At 45.4% G+C, this 18,776-nt stretch overlaps 1 protein-coding gene across 6 annotated transcripts in view; it reads left to right on the plus strand.

Moving 5' to 3' along the window:
• Positions 1-18,776, plus strand: part of EEIG1 (estrogen-induced osteoclastogenesis regulator 1) — a 38,643-nt gene that overhangs the window by 11,517 nt on the left and 8,350 nt on the right. For all 6 annotated transcript variants that reach the window (XM_080401125.1, XM_080401124.1, XM_080401122.1 and 3 more), the window contains exons 3-7: positions 10,119-10,239; positions 10,568-10,597; positions 14,245-14,361; positions 14,870-14,916; positions 17,604-17,761. In XM_080401125.1, coding sequence (XP_080257251.1) covers positions 10,119-10,239; positions 10,568-10,597; positions 14,245-14,361; positions 14,870-14,916; positions 17,604-17,761 — 473 coding nt within the window. The remainder of the gene's footprint in view (positions 1-10,118; positions 10,240-10,567; positions 10,598-14,244; positions 14,362-14,869; positions 14,917-17,603; positions 17,762-18,776) is intronic.

The raw sequence follows: 18,776 nt of genomic DNA on the forward strand, positions 1-18,776 counted from the left end.
GCCTGCTCCTGGCAGCAGAGCAGTGGGAGCCTATGCTAACATCTCCCAGGGGCTTAACCAGCACCAACTGCTATTGCAAAATGCAGAGCTCTCCCGTGTTCTGCTTTTAATCAAGATGTAATTTATGAAATTACCTTTCTCTGATTGGGACAAGCTGCACTGTGAGATACTAGTCTGTCTTAGAGAATTCTGTTTGTCTGGAGCTTGCTCCAGAGGAGCAAAAGCAGCTCTTACTGCTCTGTCTCTCCCTTCTTGCTGGCTCTGGCATAACACTGGCTCTGACATGCTCCGGAGTTGGGGCAGAAAGGAAGGGAGAGTTGGGACAGGCAGGGTCTAGAAATCCCAGCCCGTCACCACCAGCACGGTGATGAGTCAGGGGGAAGCAGGCTTTACTCGGCAGCCTCTTCTAATTTGCAAACCTCTTCTGCTGAGTAGCCTTTTTCCTGATAAACCCTAACAGCGATAGATATTAATGGAGGGGACAGAGATTCAGGGAGAATATGTTTGTACCTTGTCCTTAAAACCAGTGACCTGGTTTGTACGGCTGAATGGTGCCTTAATAAAGGAACCATCATAAAGCACCTGTATTCATTGTGGAATGAAAAAGCTGCTGTTAATATATAAAGGGCTTTCTCCTGGACTATTGTATTGGTTTTGACTAAATGTATACCATACAGAAGTGACTCATAGGGGAACACGTCTGAGCACGGTAGGGTGTTACCTCTTGGGTAACTAAACCTTACTTTTAGCACCAGGATTGACTTCAGGCAGCTTATTTACTGAAGGGCTCTTCAGCGTGCTCAAGCCAAATTGCAATGATGTTACATCACACAGTATTAATGAAATTATTCCAGAAATTAACTTGGCCTCATGTGCCAAGTTAATTTGCACTATAAAGACTTCTCTGGTACACCTATATTAGCAAACTTTCCTGCTTGAAACGGGGTTGGTATTGGCAAAAAAATGTCACTTAACTATTCTGGCATCAGTATGCCTTCACATGTCATAAATCTGCCTTAGAGGCAAAAAGATTTGTCTCTGTGTACATCGCTTGCGTTAGGGATGTTGTTCCTAGTCTTGTGTTGATTCCCTTCAGGGTTTTCGTTTTCCAGATGTACTATACCAGCAAAGTGCTGGAGTACTGAGTTGACCCATGTCTTGATTTTTCTCATCTTGGGGTTGGGGTGGGGTGGGGCACGCGTAGATTTTTGCCATGTCTTGTACCCTGTGTTGTAGGGACATTATCAGGGTTTTCCCTGATAAGAGTTCACGTTGCTGTCCGTCTTCACTAGGGGTTTAAACTTAGTCAGCAAAAGGCAAATCTGGAATCTCTCAGAATGACAGCTGATGCTTATGGGATAAAGAAAGTTTATAAATATATCAGCAATGGATAATTGGTGAATCTTCATTTTTACATCTATGGTTTGCCGTTAGTTAAAAGGTTTTCTAAGCTACAGTGTGATACAGAAACATGTATTGCCTGAAATATGGTGGGTAAATATACCTTAACCTTGTAAGTTTCTGTATGGAACAAACCTCGGAGTTTTTCTGAAGCATTTGGGACCTTCTAAAGCCTTAGTTCCTCTGTCTGCTAGAACCACAGGGGAAGTCTGAATTGTGATTCCTCTAAAGGGCAAATGGGCCCTGGGGGAGTCAGGATTTCCTCCCCTGCCCCCCTTTTAACTTTTGTGGATTTTACTGTGCAATTGTCTTGGTAATGAGCCTGAACCCCCCCTGCTTCTGTGCCCTTCACCCCCCAGTAACATGGAGCTCTCTCAGCTCGGGTTTGCTCATCCGCTGTATCTCCAGCTGACCGGGCTGGAGGATTCAGGAGCCCTTCTTAGTTAAGTTGTCCCCATGCCTGTTTTATGCATAGAGTACATATGATTGCTTAGCAGTCACAGTTGTAGAAAATCAGATCTGAAAGGTATTTATGCCCAGAGTTAGAAAACTTCTTCACAGTGTGCTGGGAGTGAACTGCAAGGTAGCCTGGTCCTCTGCAGCGTGGAGCAACCACGGGAGGAAGAGGAACAACACATCTGAGACAGGCTGGAGAATGCAGCACCAGTGTCCAGCAATCTGAGTGTAGTGGCTGGTGGCTGACCTGGGCAGACTCAAGTGAAACCCACACTGCAGACCTCTTCTTGTTTCTTCTGTAACTGAAGTCCACGTGGATTTGCGTATGAGAGGAAAGCACTTCTGGTGGGCTTGGCAGCCTGGCGCATGGTTCGCTCTTGGCTAATCCAGCTCCAACATAGTCAATCAGAACAATAGAAGTAGGAGTTGGTGTGGTGACTCAGTGCGTGATCAGAGCTCAAAAAAAGCAAATGCGTCTTTCAGCGTTCAATACACACGTTATTACCGACTTCTGTTTAAGTAACTGAGTCATCTATTCTGTTATTCCTTTCTTTACACTTAAGAGTTTGGTGGTTCTTTGCTTGGTTTTGCTCCTGGCACATGTCCCTGGCCTCTAACCAGAAAGAGCTTGTGCTCTGTAGATGTGGCAAGAAGTCCTTGGATATGTGCTGCTTTGGGTTGGTCTGTCTTCAGCACAGCGTGTAACAGTAGATGTATTGCACAGCATTTAGTGTTACAGTCCCTTCTTGTCCTTGTTTTCCTGATGTCCAGCTTTTCTTCTCTGCTTCAAGATGATAGAATGTAAATTCTAAATACCTCAAAGCAGACTGGCTCTGCTGGGCATGTCCTGTCTGTGAAGTGCCATGTACACGTTCCTTGCTGCTCCGCAGCCGAGTCTGTTAGAATTATTTCCCCTTGCCTTCTCCTTGCTCCACCCTTGCTTACTCTTCCAAAACTCATCTGACTTGTTCTATAGCTTAAGTTTTAAAGGGTCATTATTCTGTGACTTTCTTTCTCCATTTGGCACAATTTTTATTGCATTATGCAACGTCTGCTGTAGCACTCAGTCACCAGCTGCATGCTATTTTTTAATAACTTACATTGTTTCTCATAGTATTTTTGACATAGTTAATGTTAGGAGAAGCTTAAAGGTTTTCAGATTTAGACAGAAGGCATGGCTGGAAATATTTTTTTCTAAAATAACCAGCAATGCTAGGTTTTAGAAGCCCTGGAGGTACTGGAGGGTGTGGCTACCCAGTGCAGTGATCTGGAGGACATGAGATGGACTGTGCTGGAAAGCTCTTGCTTTCTGCATGAGGTGCAGGATTTCATGTCTGTCACTTATAAAAGACACATGTCTGGATGCATGTGACTGGAGTCCAGACATAACTGAATTACTGCCTTTCAAAGAAGCTGCTAATACACAACTAGGAATGCTGATGCTGGAGGGTTTTCCACTGGTGATTGACTGACTGCCACCCTCCTTCTCCAGTAGGTGTTGTCACTCCCTGGCTTGTACTGGTGGACGTTTATCAAGATTGATCACTGCCTTGGAGGGAACTGTAATATGCAGTTCAAAAGCTGTGCTTCTATGGAAATAGGCTTCTTCTGGAAATAAAGTTAAAGCCATAAAAAGTCAATCACTTGCCTGCTAGATAGCAGCTTATTCCTAAGGAGGATTTCTAAATCGTTCCTTGTATCCTGTTTTTATTTTGTGCTTGCCCCATTGTTTTTGCTCCAGTTCTTTCCTCGCCTGCCTTTCACATACTTGGTACTGTCATCATTGCCCCCTGTCCCCCAGTGAAATGGTCTTGACCGTTCCTTGCCCTGGTTTCTCAGCTGAGGCTGAAGTTTCTTCCATTAGCTTTTTTTCTTTCCTGTGTAGCTGCTGTTAATACTTTTTCCTGTATTTGTCTGTTCTCCAGTCAAATAGGGATTATGTAGGCTGTGCTGTTAACTGTGTAAGTGGAATCTAGTTTCCTGAGCTGACTTTCCCCTGCTCTTCCTTCCCTGTTCACTCTTCCCGCTCCTCCGCAGCTGCCAGCAAACAGCAGGAGTGGATGTATGTTCCATCTCTGGGTGTGCGGCAGAACTGAGCAAGCATGATGAAGCCCTCCAGAAGTGTCGGAGCCTGCCTTGTTCCCCCTAAAAATGCTGGGTTGTGTAAATGAATGCTTCATTCTAAAGGCATTGGTGTTCAAATTTGGCTTTCAAGAGCCCCTACGTATCTCCCCTCTGGTGTGAATGAAGAGCTACATTAATAGGTGGAAGCTGATGCCAAGAGTGAGCTGTGGGTAGGCATCCTTCCCCACCATGGGCCACTGGAATGGGTTTGCTGGGAACTTAGAGGTTAATTTTGTGAGTAGGTGGTAGATGTGATGACCTTACTGCTGAACCCTTGTTTAAAACACTTGCAGTGAAACATCCAAATAAGACTTGTTTCAGATGACAAAGGCTTGCTTAGTTCTCTTAGTAACACAGTCTGCATCATCTGTCTCTGAGCCATTTTTCCATCATAACTGCTAATGTCTACTGCACAACAACCAGCACTTGTCAGCTGGAGAATACGGGGTTGTTTGCAGTGGGGGAGATGTCCAGCTCTTTGGGCTGGCAGTTGTTCTGGTCAGTGATGTAAGCCCAGTCAAAACAGAGTAACTTTATTGTTGAAAACTACTTGCAGCCCTTTCTGTTCTGCTCAGGGAAGGCAAAACCCCTTCGTGCAAGTAACCTGCCATGAAGCACTTGTACACCTTCAGGTTAAACTGCCTTGGATTTCCATGCTTTGTGTATCCAGCTGGTTTTTAGGATCCTGTATGGATTCCCCTGAGGCATACGGTGTGTCTTCTCTCATTCTTGGGATGCATTTTCACTGAGCTTCCCAGCACCTATTGCTGCATCATGTTTGCTTCTGCTTTCTACCTGTTTGGCCTGCATGAGCTTGACAAGATGCCAAAAGATGGCAGCCCTAAGCTTTTACTAATGTGATACATTCCCACGCTGCTGTTTGGTGTGCTGTCTGCCAGTGGTGCATCTTGTTCACTGTTTATTTCTCTCCCTTTCCTTGCCAGGCATCTGAATTGCAAAGCCTCAGAGCTGCAGTTTTTGTTAATATATGTGCTGCAGGGAAGTGCCCTGTCCTCAGTTCATTATTGGAGAATGCCTGCAGGTTCTGGATCATATATCTAAACCAGCTAATGGTTAAATGAAGGCTCACTTTCTATTATATATATATGTGTTCATCCACCTTTGTATTTTCTATGCTTTACAGGCAGTGATTAGGCCCTCTGCCTGTAGCAGGACCTGCTCTGTTAGTAGGATGGTATAAATTCTGGTGTGCTGTGAATGCTGATTACTGACCTGGGTATCTTAAACCTCGTTCAAAGCTGACTTTTTCAGGGACTCTGCCTTGCCCTTACCCCGAAGATCTTTCCTACAGCTTTGCACTAGATAACCTGGTTAAAATAGTAACTGTCTTCTCTGGAGCATAATGCAGGATTGTTCCAGACTTTGCCAAGCTAAGAAAGTGTCAGTGATCCTGCTCTAATTCAGCCTTCAGAAGTGCTGGGGAATAGATGAGGCTGTCTTAATGGTGGGTTCTCTGCAGCTGAAAGCAGAGCTGTGTAAAGAAATGCTGTTAGAAAATGCCCTTCGGGTACAATCTGCTGAGATAAGTTGATTCCCCTCCATGACTGAGGGGATTATACCCACATTGCTGTGGTTGTGTTACCTTCCTCCTCAAAAGACCCACCGCTGGCATGTGTCAGGGCCCCATGAAGGGCTGCTTTTCAATCCGTCACACTTCGATGAATCTGAGCTGGGAGTTAGCTTGCTGGCCTCTTTAAAATGGTGTTATCTTTTTTGTGCCTTATCAGATCGAGATGCTGCTTCCTGCAGAGGTGAACCAGCACAGAGGATGCAGAGTACTGTCTGCTGCGATGGAGCGGGCAGGAGGATTAGTTCTGCTTGAAGGGTCTGACACAGATCCACAGCTCAGAGAGGGGGGGGCAGTAGGCATGTGGATTGAGCGTCAGAAATGGGAAGGCTTGCCCTCCCCCTTTGTGTAGATGAGGAGGAGGAAATCTGAATAAGAAGCTCTTTGTGAGTGCTTATCTATATACTGTCTCATTTAGCCTGAGGTTTTCCCACATCTGCTCCCGTGCATGAAATATCAGTGAGACACATTACTCTGCTGTGATGTTTGGCATTAAAACGCTATCTTTTGTTGTTGCCGTCCTGCAAGCCTGTGGCCTTTCATGATGTTTCGTACTTTTAACTGTCTCATGTGTGACTACTGCCATAAAGTAAGGAGTGAAACATCTGCTTTTCTAAATGTTTCAGCAAGGCCAAACTGTTTCAGTGGGTTGTGTGTTTGAAGCATGATACCCAGTTGGGCACAACTCAGCTTTGAGTCTGTAAATAGAATGTTTAATCTCTGTTCTGGTGTTTCATTAGCTAGGTTTTCATGTGGGAGAGAGGCCCACAGTAGCCCAAGATAGCATGGGTTGTATACGTGGCCTTTTTCTAGAAGTGTTTGCTTTAGCTAACTTGTATTCATAGTGAGCTTTATGGCTTCCTGCAACAGTGCTGCTCTGTTCATGGCACTAAAATCACAGTTGGTAAACATCTCTTCTCTAAAATCTGTTCATTATGTGTTCCTCTGTGTGTCCCCCGAGCTGCAGTAAGGCTTGTGTGAGCTCTGAACCTAAAGAGGCCTCGGTGGCTTCACCAAACACACTGCTACTTCTGTAAAAGTAGGTAAATGGGTGGGTCATTGCTGTGCATCGTTCTCATTACTTGGATTCATACTATGCTATGGTGAAACATCTAATTGCTCTTCTGGTAAATCTTGTCTTGAGGGGGGTAGGATGGTGGCTGGGGGATACAGTAAACTGTACCTTCTGGCCAGTCGAGGAGCTGGAGGTAGATGAGCAGCTTCGGGGTTGGAAGACCCTGAGAAGCTCTTTCTGGATCTCCAGTTTTCACAAAAGCTGTCACAGGGTTGCATCAGTTTATCCTGAGGAAGTATATTTAGGTCTGGAAGAGTAATTACACAGCTTTGAATAAGTCTTGAGTCAAAAGAGGGCAAAGCTTAGCTTGGCAGGGATTCAACCTTCTGGGAGTCAGTCTTTTTGCAAAAAATGGTACAGACAGCTTTTTTAAAATAAAGCTTCTGAAGACCCGTTGAATTGGCACCTAGTACCAGGCATTGGTCTGATCTATTTCTGGCTCTCCAAATACAGAGTAAAACTTAAAATTAGACACTTCTGATTTTAAGCTGTTAGTTTCTGCTTTGCTTTTAGGTGCCTTGTGATTAGGATGGAAGGAAACGCCTTCTCAATGCAGCCCTCACCATGCTTCTTGTGTGTTCTTGGTTTCTGTGTGATGGTTCCTAATTGTACATCAGAGGATATTCTAGGACTAAATACAAAACTGCTCCTCATCTGAGTCCGCTGTTTTTCCCTATTTTAGTGTTCTCTAATTACCAGCCTAACGATAGCTTGATGGGAGGTGGATAGACAAAGCCCATCGCTTCCCCACATACCATCTTTTGGAAATGTGGAACTAATTTTTCAAAGTTTAGTTTGAAACAATAGTGCTGTCACTTGCTTGTCTAATGATACAGCCCCAGCCCCCACCATTAAAAGCCACTCTTTAAAAAAGAAAGTTGAAAGTCATTGAATGATTGTGAAACTTGTGACTGGTAAGCAGCTCTGCATTTTATCTTGTAAACTCCTTTCCACCCTGTGTAGAGTATCCCAAAGACATAAAAAGCCCCAAGCGACATATGCACCTGCAGCTCGGGTTCATGTTTGTGGTGCTGTGTGTAACTTAACCCCCCCAAATCCTTTTCCTAATCCCTTGCACCGTATGGTATCTACAGCAGTTTTGGAAAGCCAACATACATCCTTAATAAGAAGCAGAATGTCTGTTAGCAGAGCTTATGCTAACAGCAAATTAGCTATGAAGGAGCTCTTTATTACCAATCAGTACTTTTTGCCATGTTTTGAAGTAATTAGCCTTCATTGGACTTAGCAGCATGCAGCAGATGCTTAATCATAGCCGCATTGTGATAAAGTGAGAACTCATGAGTAAGGAAACTCGCATGCAAGGGCAGTTTTTGTCAGTCCTACTGACGAAGCAGCTGTGGGGAGCCAGGCACATGCGATGGGCGTTCAGGAGCTGGAGCTTAGTCACTTAAATATTCACTTGTGACAGGAATTAGAGCTCTGAGCAGAGTTTGTGAAGAAGGTTTGCAGCAATGTGCTGTTGAACCTGTCCGATTTGAAGATCGTTCACTTCTAGCTGCCTTCCAGGATTCAGCTTGAAGCTCTGGTGGTGTTAGCAGAATTAGCATTAGCCTTGCTCTCTAGAAAACAGCAGTTCCTTTTTAAAAATAACTAGTGCTGCTAAAATATCTGGTGTTTTCTGCATCCCATGCACCTTCCTTGTGTTTCTGAAGCACATGTGTTCGCAAGTGTTTTCCTATTCTGTTGAATTACATCTGTACCTGAGTTTTCCTTCCTTTAGGTCATTTGAGATACCTACTATTAAGTCGGGTTTAAGGCACCTCACATCTGAAATTTAACTTGCCTAATTTGGCTGGCTCAGTGAATATTTTATTATAGGCAAAGCCTTTTTAATCCCCCTGGGAGTGTTTCTTCTCCTGTCTGAAGGAGCTGGGGTGAGCAATGTGGAGCGATGAGAACCAGATCTCATATTGAATTAATCCCAGATTCAAAGGTATTTTCGGCACTTCGATGTCTCACTTTTCAATGATTTCAATAGCTAGCCTTCGTTCTATCTGGAAGGAGTTTAAGTTCACTGCCTTGAAGGAATTACTGCCTTCTGCTTTCCCATGTTTTAAACAGGGATGATCAGCCCTTATTTGCATTACAGGGGGTTACAGGTTTCAGTTATTTGTCAGCTACTCCTCTTCTGTTCTCCGGTTGCCTTGGCCAGCCCATTTGGGTCCCACACAATAGCTGAGGACGAGTGGGGACCCCTTGGGTCAAGGTCCAGTCCCTGCTGTCTGTCCTGTTGGGCTCACCTCAAGGCTGCAGCAGGGCTCTTCCTAAGAGGAAAGTTGAGGCAGTACCAAGACTGATCTTTGTCCCCTTTGCCACCGATCTCTTTGGCCTGCGTGGTGCCTGGGTCAGATGGTGGGAAACCTCCCTTTCCCTCGTAGAGCAAACATTTTATCAGGTGCCCTTGCCCCTTTGTCCTGTGCTAAGAGAAGAGATAAGAGCAAGATGCAAACTTGCTAGCTCACAGCTGTCAAAAGTGCCTTCCCTTCCCTCCCCCCGGCCTCATTACTTTGAGAACTTAATTGGCTGAGGCCCAAGCTCTGAGCCATAAACGGATCAGGTCCTGCACAGGCTCAGCGAGGAACCACAGCCCATGGAAGGACCCACACGCCTTTTCCAGGTGCCTTTGAACCGGCCTCCTTTGAAGGGTGCAATCCAGCTTCCCCTGAGGGCTCTGCAGAAACCAAAGCTATACCCAAAGCAATTCCTGTGCTCAGGAAGGCCACTTCTCTTCCTCCTGCAGGCTCAGGCTGCGCTGGAGCCATGTGCTTCTCCACTCGCCCTGGAGATCAGGGTAGGCCGCTCAGAAGCTATGCGAGCGAAGCCACCTCCTCCCTGGCTGAGACTGCTTCGTGGTCTGAAACCCCCATGTGGTTAGAAGCACAGCATTTGCATGGTGTGGTCCTGTCTGTGTGCACTCAGGAGCAATTCCACATGCACTTTTGTCCTCTTTTGAGCTGGCCATCCTCACTGGCTTAGTCCCAGCATAAGTGGCAGGATAACTGCCTGGGAAGGACAAGCCGTCCAGGACACAAAGCACAGAGGCTGTACAAAACAGGCACCTTGTAGTAGGAAGATAAGCTTGAGAACCTTCAGCCCAGTTCAGTTATGGAAGTTCGCTCTGTCCAGGCCGGACGATGAATGAGCTAAACCGGCTAAGCAGGAAATGTCAGAGACTTGTGAGAATTTTAAAGGCAAATTCTGTTGATGACGTGATTAGTCTTCCCTGTAACCTAGTTGGATTTTACCTGTATTGACTAGTGACAAGCTTGATGCTAACATAACCCCTTTGTGTGGTGCAGTTTCAGGTTTGTGGACCAAGCTTTATTGTAGAGGATATTTACAGTCCAAGTTGCCAGTCAATACAAAAGATACTTAATAGTCAGGATTGATTTGGCTTTGTACCTTTATTTGACAATGTATTTTTTAATATTTTTTTTTTTTACATTCTTATAGAGAGGAAGTTCAGGAAAACTGTGTCCGCTGGAAAAAGAAATTCACCTTTGTGTGTAAAATGAGTGCCAACCCAGCCACAGGACTCCTGGACCCCTGCATTTGCCGAGTATCTGTCCGTAAGGTGAGCATCTAGCTTCTGCTTCTGTCAGGTAGTAGTACCACCACTGTACTGGTGTTGGTTACTGGTTGCTTTTTGGCAGCAAGAAGAATTGCGTGGACAGTGATGGGAAAGAAAGATTGATTGGGTCAGAATGTGACTTGAATGGAGCCTCTCTCTCCATCAAGGGTGCTTGACGGAGGGTGGGAGCAACCAGGGTGGTGGTAATCCTTGGGAGACAGAGGTTTGTGAAATCCTGAGAGCAAATTCCAGGACTGAGTAACGATTCTCGCCCAGTTTCCCCAGCATGTATAATAGCAGCTTTTCCTGTTTGTTTTGTCTCCCTTTATAGGAGCTGAAAGGCGGAAAAACCTACTCAAAGGTAAGAGCACAGAAAGGGCAAATGTGGCAGAGTGATGATGGTCTTGTCTTCTGTTAGTGCTTTACAACCATTAGAAACCAGTGGCTGCTGTATGAAGCAATCTGGAGAGATGGTCATTAGTTATTACTTTAAACCTGAGTTAAGTGATTTCCTGAAAAAAATGGACTTGCTGGGACAGGATCCAGATTGCATTGGATGTGGATTTGAGAAAGGGGGTTGGGAAGATGATCTGCATGTCCTCAAACTTTGGGGAAGTTCTGAGTCAGATGTGAACTCTGGCTTCTGGCAGTGTCTTGCTAATAAAGAAACACAGACTCCAGATCTGTTCTTCCAGAACGCAGCAGCCAGCTGTGGCTGGGGTAGGCACCTCGCTGCCTCATGAGTACAGGCAGAAACCTACCACAGAAATCACTGCCTTCCAAAGCACAGGAGGCACTGAGGCACAACCCGAAGGGATCAGCAGGGATGTTAGTTTTGGTTTGTTCCCCCCTGTTTTCTTGCCTGTGCTGTGAGAGAGACAATGGGCCACCCCCTTCTCCTTGTGCTGGATTAAGAGACAATGTTGGCTTAGAAGTTGAGCTTGCGCAGAGCCCAAAACCATGTTTGTTTGAAAATGAGTCACTGCTGCTAGTTTCTAATAAACAGATGTTCACGTCACGCACAACCATGTAAGAACTTCTTCTAATCAATATCCTTCCTGAGACCATGGAGGCAACTGGCTTTGAAGGGTGAGCTGCACTCACTCCTATGTACTGCTGTGCTGTGGGATAGAGAGCAGTTGCTGCTGCCTGTGCTGTTCCTTTTTTGTTGCTAATTAGGACGTGGTCTCTGGGGCCATCAGTTTCTCTTTCACTAAATTCACACTGAGGGGGGAGGTTATTCCTCCATTCTGCAGAGCTGCCTGTCCAGGGAGAGCAGCATAGCTGGAGGAAGAGACATGCCTCTGACACAAAGTAAATACATCAGCTTGTTCTTCCTGCAGTGTCCATCCTTAAGCTTCCCACAGTATTTGGAAATGCAGAATTAAAATAAGCCTGAGGGTACATCTCCATGGTGGAGTTAACTTGGGTTCTTATTCAGGCCATGTTCTAACCTACTTCCTTCTTACTCAGTCTCCAGTTGCATTTAATAGCATTTTGAAAGAGACCTAGTTGCTCCAGCCCAGAACTGGAGACCAAATCTCAAGTACCTGTCATCTCTTGGGCTGATACCTTACTTGGTTTCCTGTAAAGAAGACAGACACATTCTAGAATTCAGCAGAAGATGACCTGAGCATTTCGGCAGCTCAGAAATGAGGGCTGTCACACCAGACAGGCTGATTAAGCCTTACAGTCTTGCCCTGTGGACCAGGCTTGTTCCAGGCAGGTCCTCGTGGCAGAACTGACTGACTTGAGATTCCTAATGTTTCTAGCAGAAATCTGTGGTATATGTCTATGCAACTATTTTCCCATTCTATACAATGAGTCCTCACCTTTTTAAGCTGAAAACTTCTCCAATCATAGCAACAGATGTAGAAGAAAATGCAGCTTGGGAAGGCCTTCTTTACCTGGTCCCCCATCAGCAGGGAGCGAGAATGATGGAACTGTTTGTGCTCAGGACAGAGTTTCCATTGACTTGCGCACCTTTTGGTTTGACGTTAATGTCACTTCAGTGTCAGGGGTTATAGAGTGGAAGCCAACAGGAAGGACTGATAAAGCAGAAACTCTCTGAGCTGGAAGAAACACCATCAGCTGGCTGGAAAACGGAGGAAACTATTCTGAAAGGTTATATCTGAAAACATCCTTTTGTTAAGGGATCCTTCCTCTATATACTGGGAGTCTGCTTCCTGCGAAGAGCTTCTGACCTCAGCATGCCATGTGGGTCACGGGAGAGTTCTCCCACACTCTGTCCTCTGTCGATCTCCTTGGAGAAGTTAGTGCTGTGGTGGAGGAGGAGGGATCTGGGTCTGGGCCACTCCTGTGCCACGTTGTTCTGCTGGTTGCTGGTGTGGTCATGCCATGTCTCCTCTGTTCTCCTGTTTTGTCACAGTGATGGATTGTAGCTCCCTCTGTGGCTTTCTCCTGTCCTGTTTATCTCTGAGAGATAAAAATTTACTGTTTTTTTTTCCTTATTGGTGAATATGAATATTCAGCAAGCAGCATAGCCCTTGGCTAGAAGAGATAGAGGAACATCTACAGCAAGGGCTGGAGAAACACTTGCAATAAGAGAATTCTTAAGAAGGGAGGATAGAAGGAGAAAAGTTAGGTGGGTGTTTTCCTTCCTTTTTTAGCTGAAGAAAGGTTCCTGCTGTATCCCACACTTTTGCTTTCCCTTGCCATCAGCTCTTGTTCCCCTTTGAGAATGGAATGGAGGAAGCAGATAGGCTAATCTTGCTGCGCTCTCCCCTGAATCATGTATCTTGTGCAGACTGTGGTTTAGAGTTTTGATTTGGAACAGTGGGAGCTGGGATTCAAGCAGCAGTGACTGTGGTTTGTGCTGTGACTCCCCATCAGCTTCTACAGTTGACAGAGGACCGCATTTCCTGAGGATGGTGCTACTGTTTGGGGCTCCCTGTTCAGTTGTATCATCTGGTTGTCATCACCAGGGCAGAGGAGTAAGTGTACTGTAGTGCACAGAGTAACAGCTAGGTCTGAGCTGCTGCTTCTCCACCTTCTCTCCCTGTTCTCCTGAGCTCTGTGTTGAAGTGACACAAACTTTCCACGCTTGGATGGTTTAGCCAAATATGGGGTGCAACATCTCTTCCTGATCAGATTAGATGACACGTGACTGACTGCTGTGCTAAAGCTCTGCACAAAAGAAGCTGTAACTTTCTCTTTGAAACATTGTATTAATACACCAGGAATTAGAGCAGAAAAACAAAAGTACTCTTCATTGTGTTTGTCTTTAGAGGCATCAGTACCAGCTTTGAATTTGCCTGTAATCTTCAACTTTCTGTCACCTTCCCTATTTGCTAGCCCTTTGTTACAGAAGGTTTAGGGAGCTCACAACTAAATCTCTTCAAATATTTCTTTTCCCTTCTGCCTGTCAAACATACCACTTGCTAGTTAAATCTTAACGGTGTTGAGGAAACTGCTCCAGGAGTTCCCCAGCCCAGCAGCTGCATCAGTGCCGGTGAGGCACATGCACTGCTGCATGGCTCTGAACTTCCAGCATGCTGTGCTGAGAGTCTCAGTTTTGTTTTTCAGGACAGTGTCATTTTCCTCTGTAACAATATCCTTTCATCTCCTGGTTCACATGCTCCACTGCATTCTGGGATGGCCTGATACAAAGAGTGCCTTATTATGTTTGTGTATGTGCGATTCTGTTTTTTCCACATCGTTGACCTAGTGCCTTCCATGCCCTTGGTTATGCAACGGCTATGGGCTGGTTAACGCTGTCCTGGCCAGCACCACTACTGTACATCCTTCCTTCGTGTGGGTCTGGCTTCCTGGCAGCCTCAGAGTGTCCACCTGGCTTGGGATTAGGAATGTGACCCTGCCTGTCCTTGAGAGTAGGGGGTCTTCACACCACAAGACCCTGTACTGGCTCCTGTTTCTGCCCTTGATCACAGATGCACTCTCTTCCTTTGGTCTGTGTGACACCACGTATCCCTTTGCTGAGTAATTTTTGTTCTCTCCCCTTCCCCTCCATTGTTTTCTTGGCTACAGTTGGGCTTTGCTGATCTAAATCTGGCAGAATTTGCAGGCTCCGGATCCACTGTCCGTTGCTGCTTGCTGGAAGGTTATGATACTAAGAACACCCGACAGGACAACTCCATCCTAAAGGTACGGCAACTAGCGCTGCCACAGTAGAAATCCTGCTGTTGAATTCAGAAAGATCACAGCCAAAGTGCAGTGCCAGGCCTGAGAGAAGGTCCTGTTATGTACAGAGACAGGATTTCGCTTTTATGCTGCTAGCCTGACTTGGGAAGCTTTCCATTATCAGAGTTGCCCTTTGATATCTTGGCATCCATTTGGCCAAGCAATGACCCTCGATAGCATTCTTTGTCATCAAAGAAACTATGAACAGGAGGAGGAGAAGAAAGTTTTTAAGTGTGTTGTCAGGGTGGCCAGGCTGATGTTCTGCTGAGCCACTGCAGCTGGGAGTTAGGTACCGATGCCAGTGATTTGGGGCAGGGAGGGAAATACTGTGCTAAATCCCTGAAGCTGATTTCCTTTGGAAAGGAACTAGGTCTTGCTAATCTTTACACCTAGCCCTTGACCTCCTGGCTGTCGTGAAGCGAGGAGCTCGCTGCAGCGTGGCTAATGATGTGCCTTGTTCCCCCCTCTCCAGGTCACAATTGGAATGTCCCTACTCTCGGGGGATCCCTGCTTCAAAACGTGAGTTTTTGGGCACTTGCCCCTGTTCTGGAGAGACCAGGGCACCTGATTCTTTCGCAGTTCTCTGCTGGAGACTGAAATTGTTGGGGAGGGGGAAAAGATGCCCTCGATATTGGGAAGTACAGGGGAAAGCTTGAAACTGGTGGTCTGGATCTTTGAACCAGCCAGAACAGCATAGCCAGCCAGTGCTGTTAATTGGTTTGTTCTCTGCTCTGGTTTTCCCAGCTTGATTATTGGGTGCGCACGGTTTTTTTCTGCTAGTGTCAGTTAAGTTTTGGAAAGGAATGGGTGTTGATGACAAACTTCATGCTTTATGTGAAGGGTAGAGTTTCTCATAGCTCTGGCGTTGGTTTCACTGACCTCCAAGAAGGGAAAGGTCAGTGAAGAAAACAGTCTTGAAAATGGACACACTTCAGCACATACCACACAGGATAACGATCTTGAGTTGAAACAGCAACAAAAATACTGCAAGGCTGAAACATTTTATTTCTCCCTTTTTTTTTTCTACAGGGACCTAGGTTCACGCTTTGTGTTACTTAGCAAAGAAATTGCAGTGACGTAGTGCCTTTTTTTTTTTTTTTTTAATGCATTGTGATAGGAAATAAGTACAAATAAGCTATGAAGCAGTTCTATTGCTTAAAGAATTGTTAGGGAATCCTAACAAATATACCAGCAACATCTGCCTTCATGCTGCAGTATAGCATTGCAAGACTCTGCAGTCCAAGCCAGCCTGCCGTAGGGTGCTGTAAGGTGTGTGACTGTACACAGCAGCACTGCTATGTGCTGATAGAAGTATTTTGTGTTGACTCCCAACAGTATGAGAGAAGAAAGCTTTGCCTTGAGGCTCTCTTGTACAGTGATACTCTTGGCTAAAAGGTCTAATTTTAGGAGCTAGCTTGAAATGTATAAATTAGCCTGCTTTCTTGTTATAAAATGCTGCATAGGTTTTGGTAGGTTTCTTTTGTGAGTGGCTTTTCATAGTGCTACAGTGTTTTCTGAGACTTTCAAACCCTAAATGCAGTGTTATCAGATGCTGAAATAGTTCTGCTTGAGAAGGAAGTGTAATAAAGAAGTTTTGGATATCTCAAACCATAACTTTTTAACAGTTACAGATGTTTTAAATCTAGGGTACTAGAATGTCTGGCAATAATATGTCTGAAAAAAAATACCATTGCTCCTTCACTATGGAGGCAAGTCCCACTGTTAGGGAACCTGAAAATCATAACTGAATTGGATATAAATATCCATTTAATGTAACTAGGGTCAGTCTGAAAGTCAGACCTCCTAATTTTCTTAGATGATTTTTGCGGTCATTCCCATTTTCTTCTTATATGTTGATGATTTGCAAATGTCTAAAAATGGAAGTTTTACATGTAGAATAGTCCTTGATCAGCGGAACTTCTGATAAATGGTGCTCATTAGAAGATTAGGCGGGAATTAAACTGTGCTGGGACATCACTTCCCTGCACTGACTTTCTGCAGCTCTCAGATGAACCTTCTGCTCCCAGGTGTCATAGAGTGGAGCTGAGCAGCCTGAGCGGGCAGACCCACAGGCTGCTCCAACAGCTGCTGCAGGAACAGTTTGCTCGATTGAAGCTGTAAAGGCCTTATTAACCTGTGAAGTGAAGTCCCCAAAGTACCCCTGTGCATATAAATCACTGATAACGTGATTAGGGAGGGATTTTTTCCAGGCAAAGGCATGCTGTGGGTTTCCTGAAACCTTTATAGCTCTTTGGCTGCCCATGTAAAATATTCTCAGTCCTTTATTCTTTCTCCCAAAACACTGCACAGGTCCTCTCGTGTAGCGTCTTCCCTCAGAGCTCCAAATGAGACAAATAAAAGTTTTTCTTTCTCCCTCCTCACTTAAAAAGCATAATATGATCCATTAGTTCCAGTTCAGACTTCAGGCTACAGGGAGGTTAAGGCTTCAACAGGAATATTCACTTCGCCATGCTGCACATGCCATGGCTTCCACCCAAAAACACTTCTGGAGGAAGGGAGGGGGCTCCAGGCACTTGCAGCTCTGCCCTGCAGTCAGCATTTACAAAGGGATGTTGAGAGCACGCAGAATAACCAGAAAAATAATTTTGACAGCTGGAAAAACACTTTAGTCTCACTGAAAAGGAGTTTAATTGTCAGTTAAAAAAACGGAAAGGTTATTTGATCATTGTAGAAGTACTCTCATAGGGAGATAGTGTTGCTGGGATAAAAGTTTTCTTTTTGACCTGAGTCAGAAAGGTGTGACGAAAGGGTGCTGGAACTGAAAGCTGGACAACAGCAAAATGGTTCCTGTTTGTGAAGCCAGCTGGCTACCAGACATGTGTTGGGGGAAAAGAATAGCTCTGGATGGTCTTCTGGAGGATAGCGCAGGCTCTGAGCCTGTTGTCCTGTATAAAAGATTGAATGGTCCCTTTTTGCCTTAATTTACCTCAGAAGCTTGCTTTTTCTTGTAGTGCAGTCCAAGTGCAGTACGAGGTAGGGAAGAACCGAGTCTTGCATGTAGGAAAACAAAATCCCGCATCACGCTGTGCTGCTAGTCTTAGGGGGCTGCCAGCTTCCCCCTGCCACGAAGGGTAGGGGCAGGCAGGGGAATCCTCTTGACAGAGCAGAGTGGAAATTGCCAAAGCAGTGGGGTGATTCCTGGTCCTTGCCTGGCAATTTGTAACCTTCTTCACTTCTGATTACAGGCCTCCTTCCACTGCCAAATCCATCACCATACCGGGACAGGACTCTACCCTGCAGCTGACCTGTAAGGGCGAGGGAACCTCAAGCAGCAGCAGCAGCAGTTCAGCCACAATTGGCTCTCTGCGTCAGACTAAGCCAAGAACTGCCATTCTCAGCTCGGGTATGAATGCCTGTCCTGGAGCCATGCAATGCTTGGCTGTGCCTGGACACTCTTGTTTTTCCCAGCAGTTGCAAGCACAGACACTCTTAATTTTTCATGTTTTCCGGCACCCATCCTCACCCCTCTGCTCATTAAGAAAACTTGAGAAAAACAAAACCATCTATTAAGTGTAACTGACGAGAGGAAGGATGAATCTTCGCCACATGCATATTTCTGGTAGTGGAGATAAAGCAATTTGTTCTTTTTGCTGGGGATTTAATAATTCATGCTTTGCACTCATCCCTGCTTTCCATTGTGTTCAATGACACTTAACAGTGTTCTCCACTCAGCTCTTCTGTTGCTCACTTATCTTCTAGAAAAGTTCCTCTGAAGGTTTTAGAGGTTGGTTTGAGGTCTGATGGCCTTGTTCCAGCTGCTGATGCAGAGTTCCTTGGCTTCTGTATGAGCCCGTTTTCAAGGGTACTGCATTTTCCCATAGCTTCTTTTTCCTTCCCAGCACATTCCAAATGTGCAGGCAGACACACTGCACCAAAATAGCACTCTAGTCTCATCACCTCAGTGACTTAGCACACTGTACAAGTGCTCTTCTTAAAAAGCTGGCTAATGCATTACACTTGTGCACTTTTGAATAAGCTTCCTGCAAGAGGGACAAGCAGGGGTGATAGCAAAGGAGCAGATGTATCAAATTCAGATATGATTTAAGTGTCATGAGCGCTCTCACAAGTAATAGAAGGGGAAAGGTAGTAACAGGAGAAGCACTCAAATGGAGGTTGTAGTACTTTACTGCCAGTGGCCATTTGATGCTTCCTTGGTCTTAAATGCTTTTAAGTATGGATAGCTTCAGACGCTACTTGTCCTTCTAGATCCTTCAAGCCCCCAGAGATGCTTGTAAATTCAGGTGCTGGATGCTAGAATTAGTGATAAACTTGACAGAGAAGCTCATTATTGTCTTCCCTACTCTCCCGCTGCTTCTAACCTCTGGGCTAGCCTGTACAGCAGGGTTCTGCCAACAGAC

The sequence above is a fragment of the Falco punctatus genome (assembly GCF_963210335.1).
Source record: "Falco punctatus genome assembly, chromosome: 9".
Classification (NCBI taxonomy): Eukaryota; Metazoa; Chordata; class Aves; order Falconiformes; family Falconidae; genus Falco; species Falco punctatus.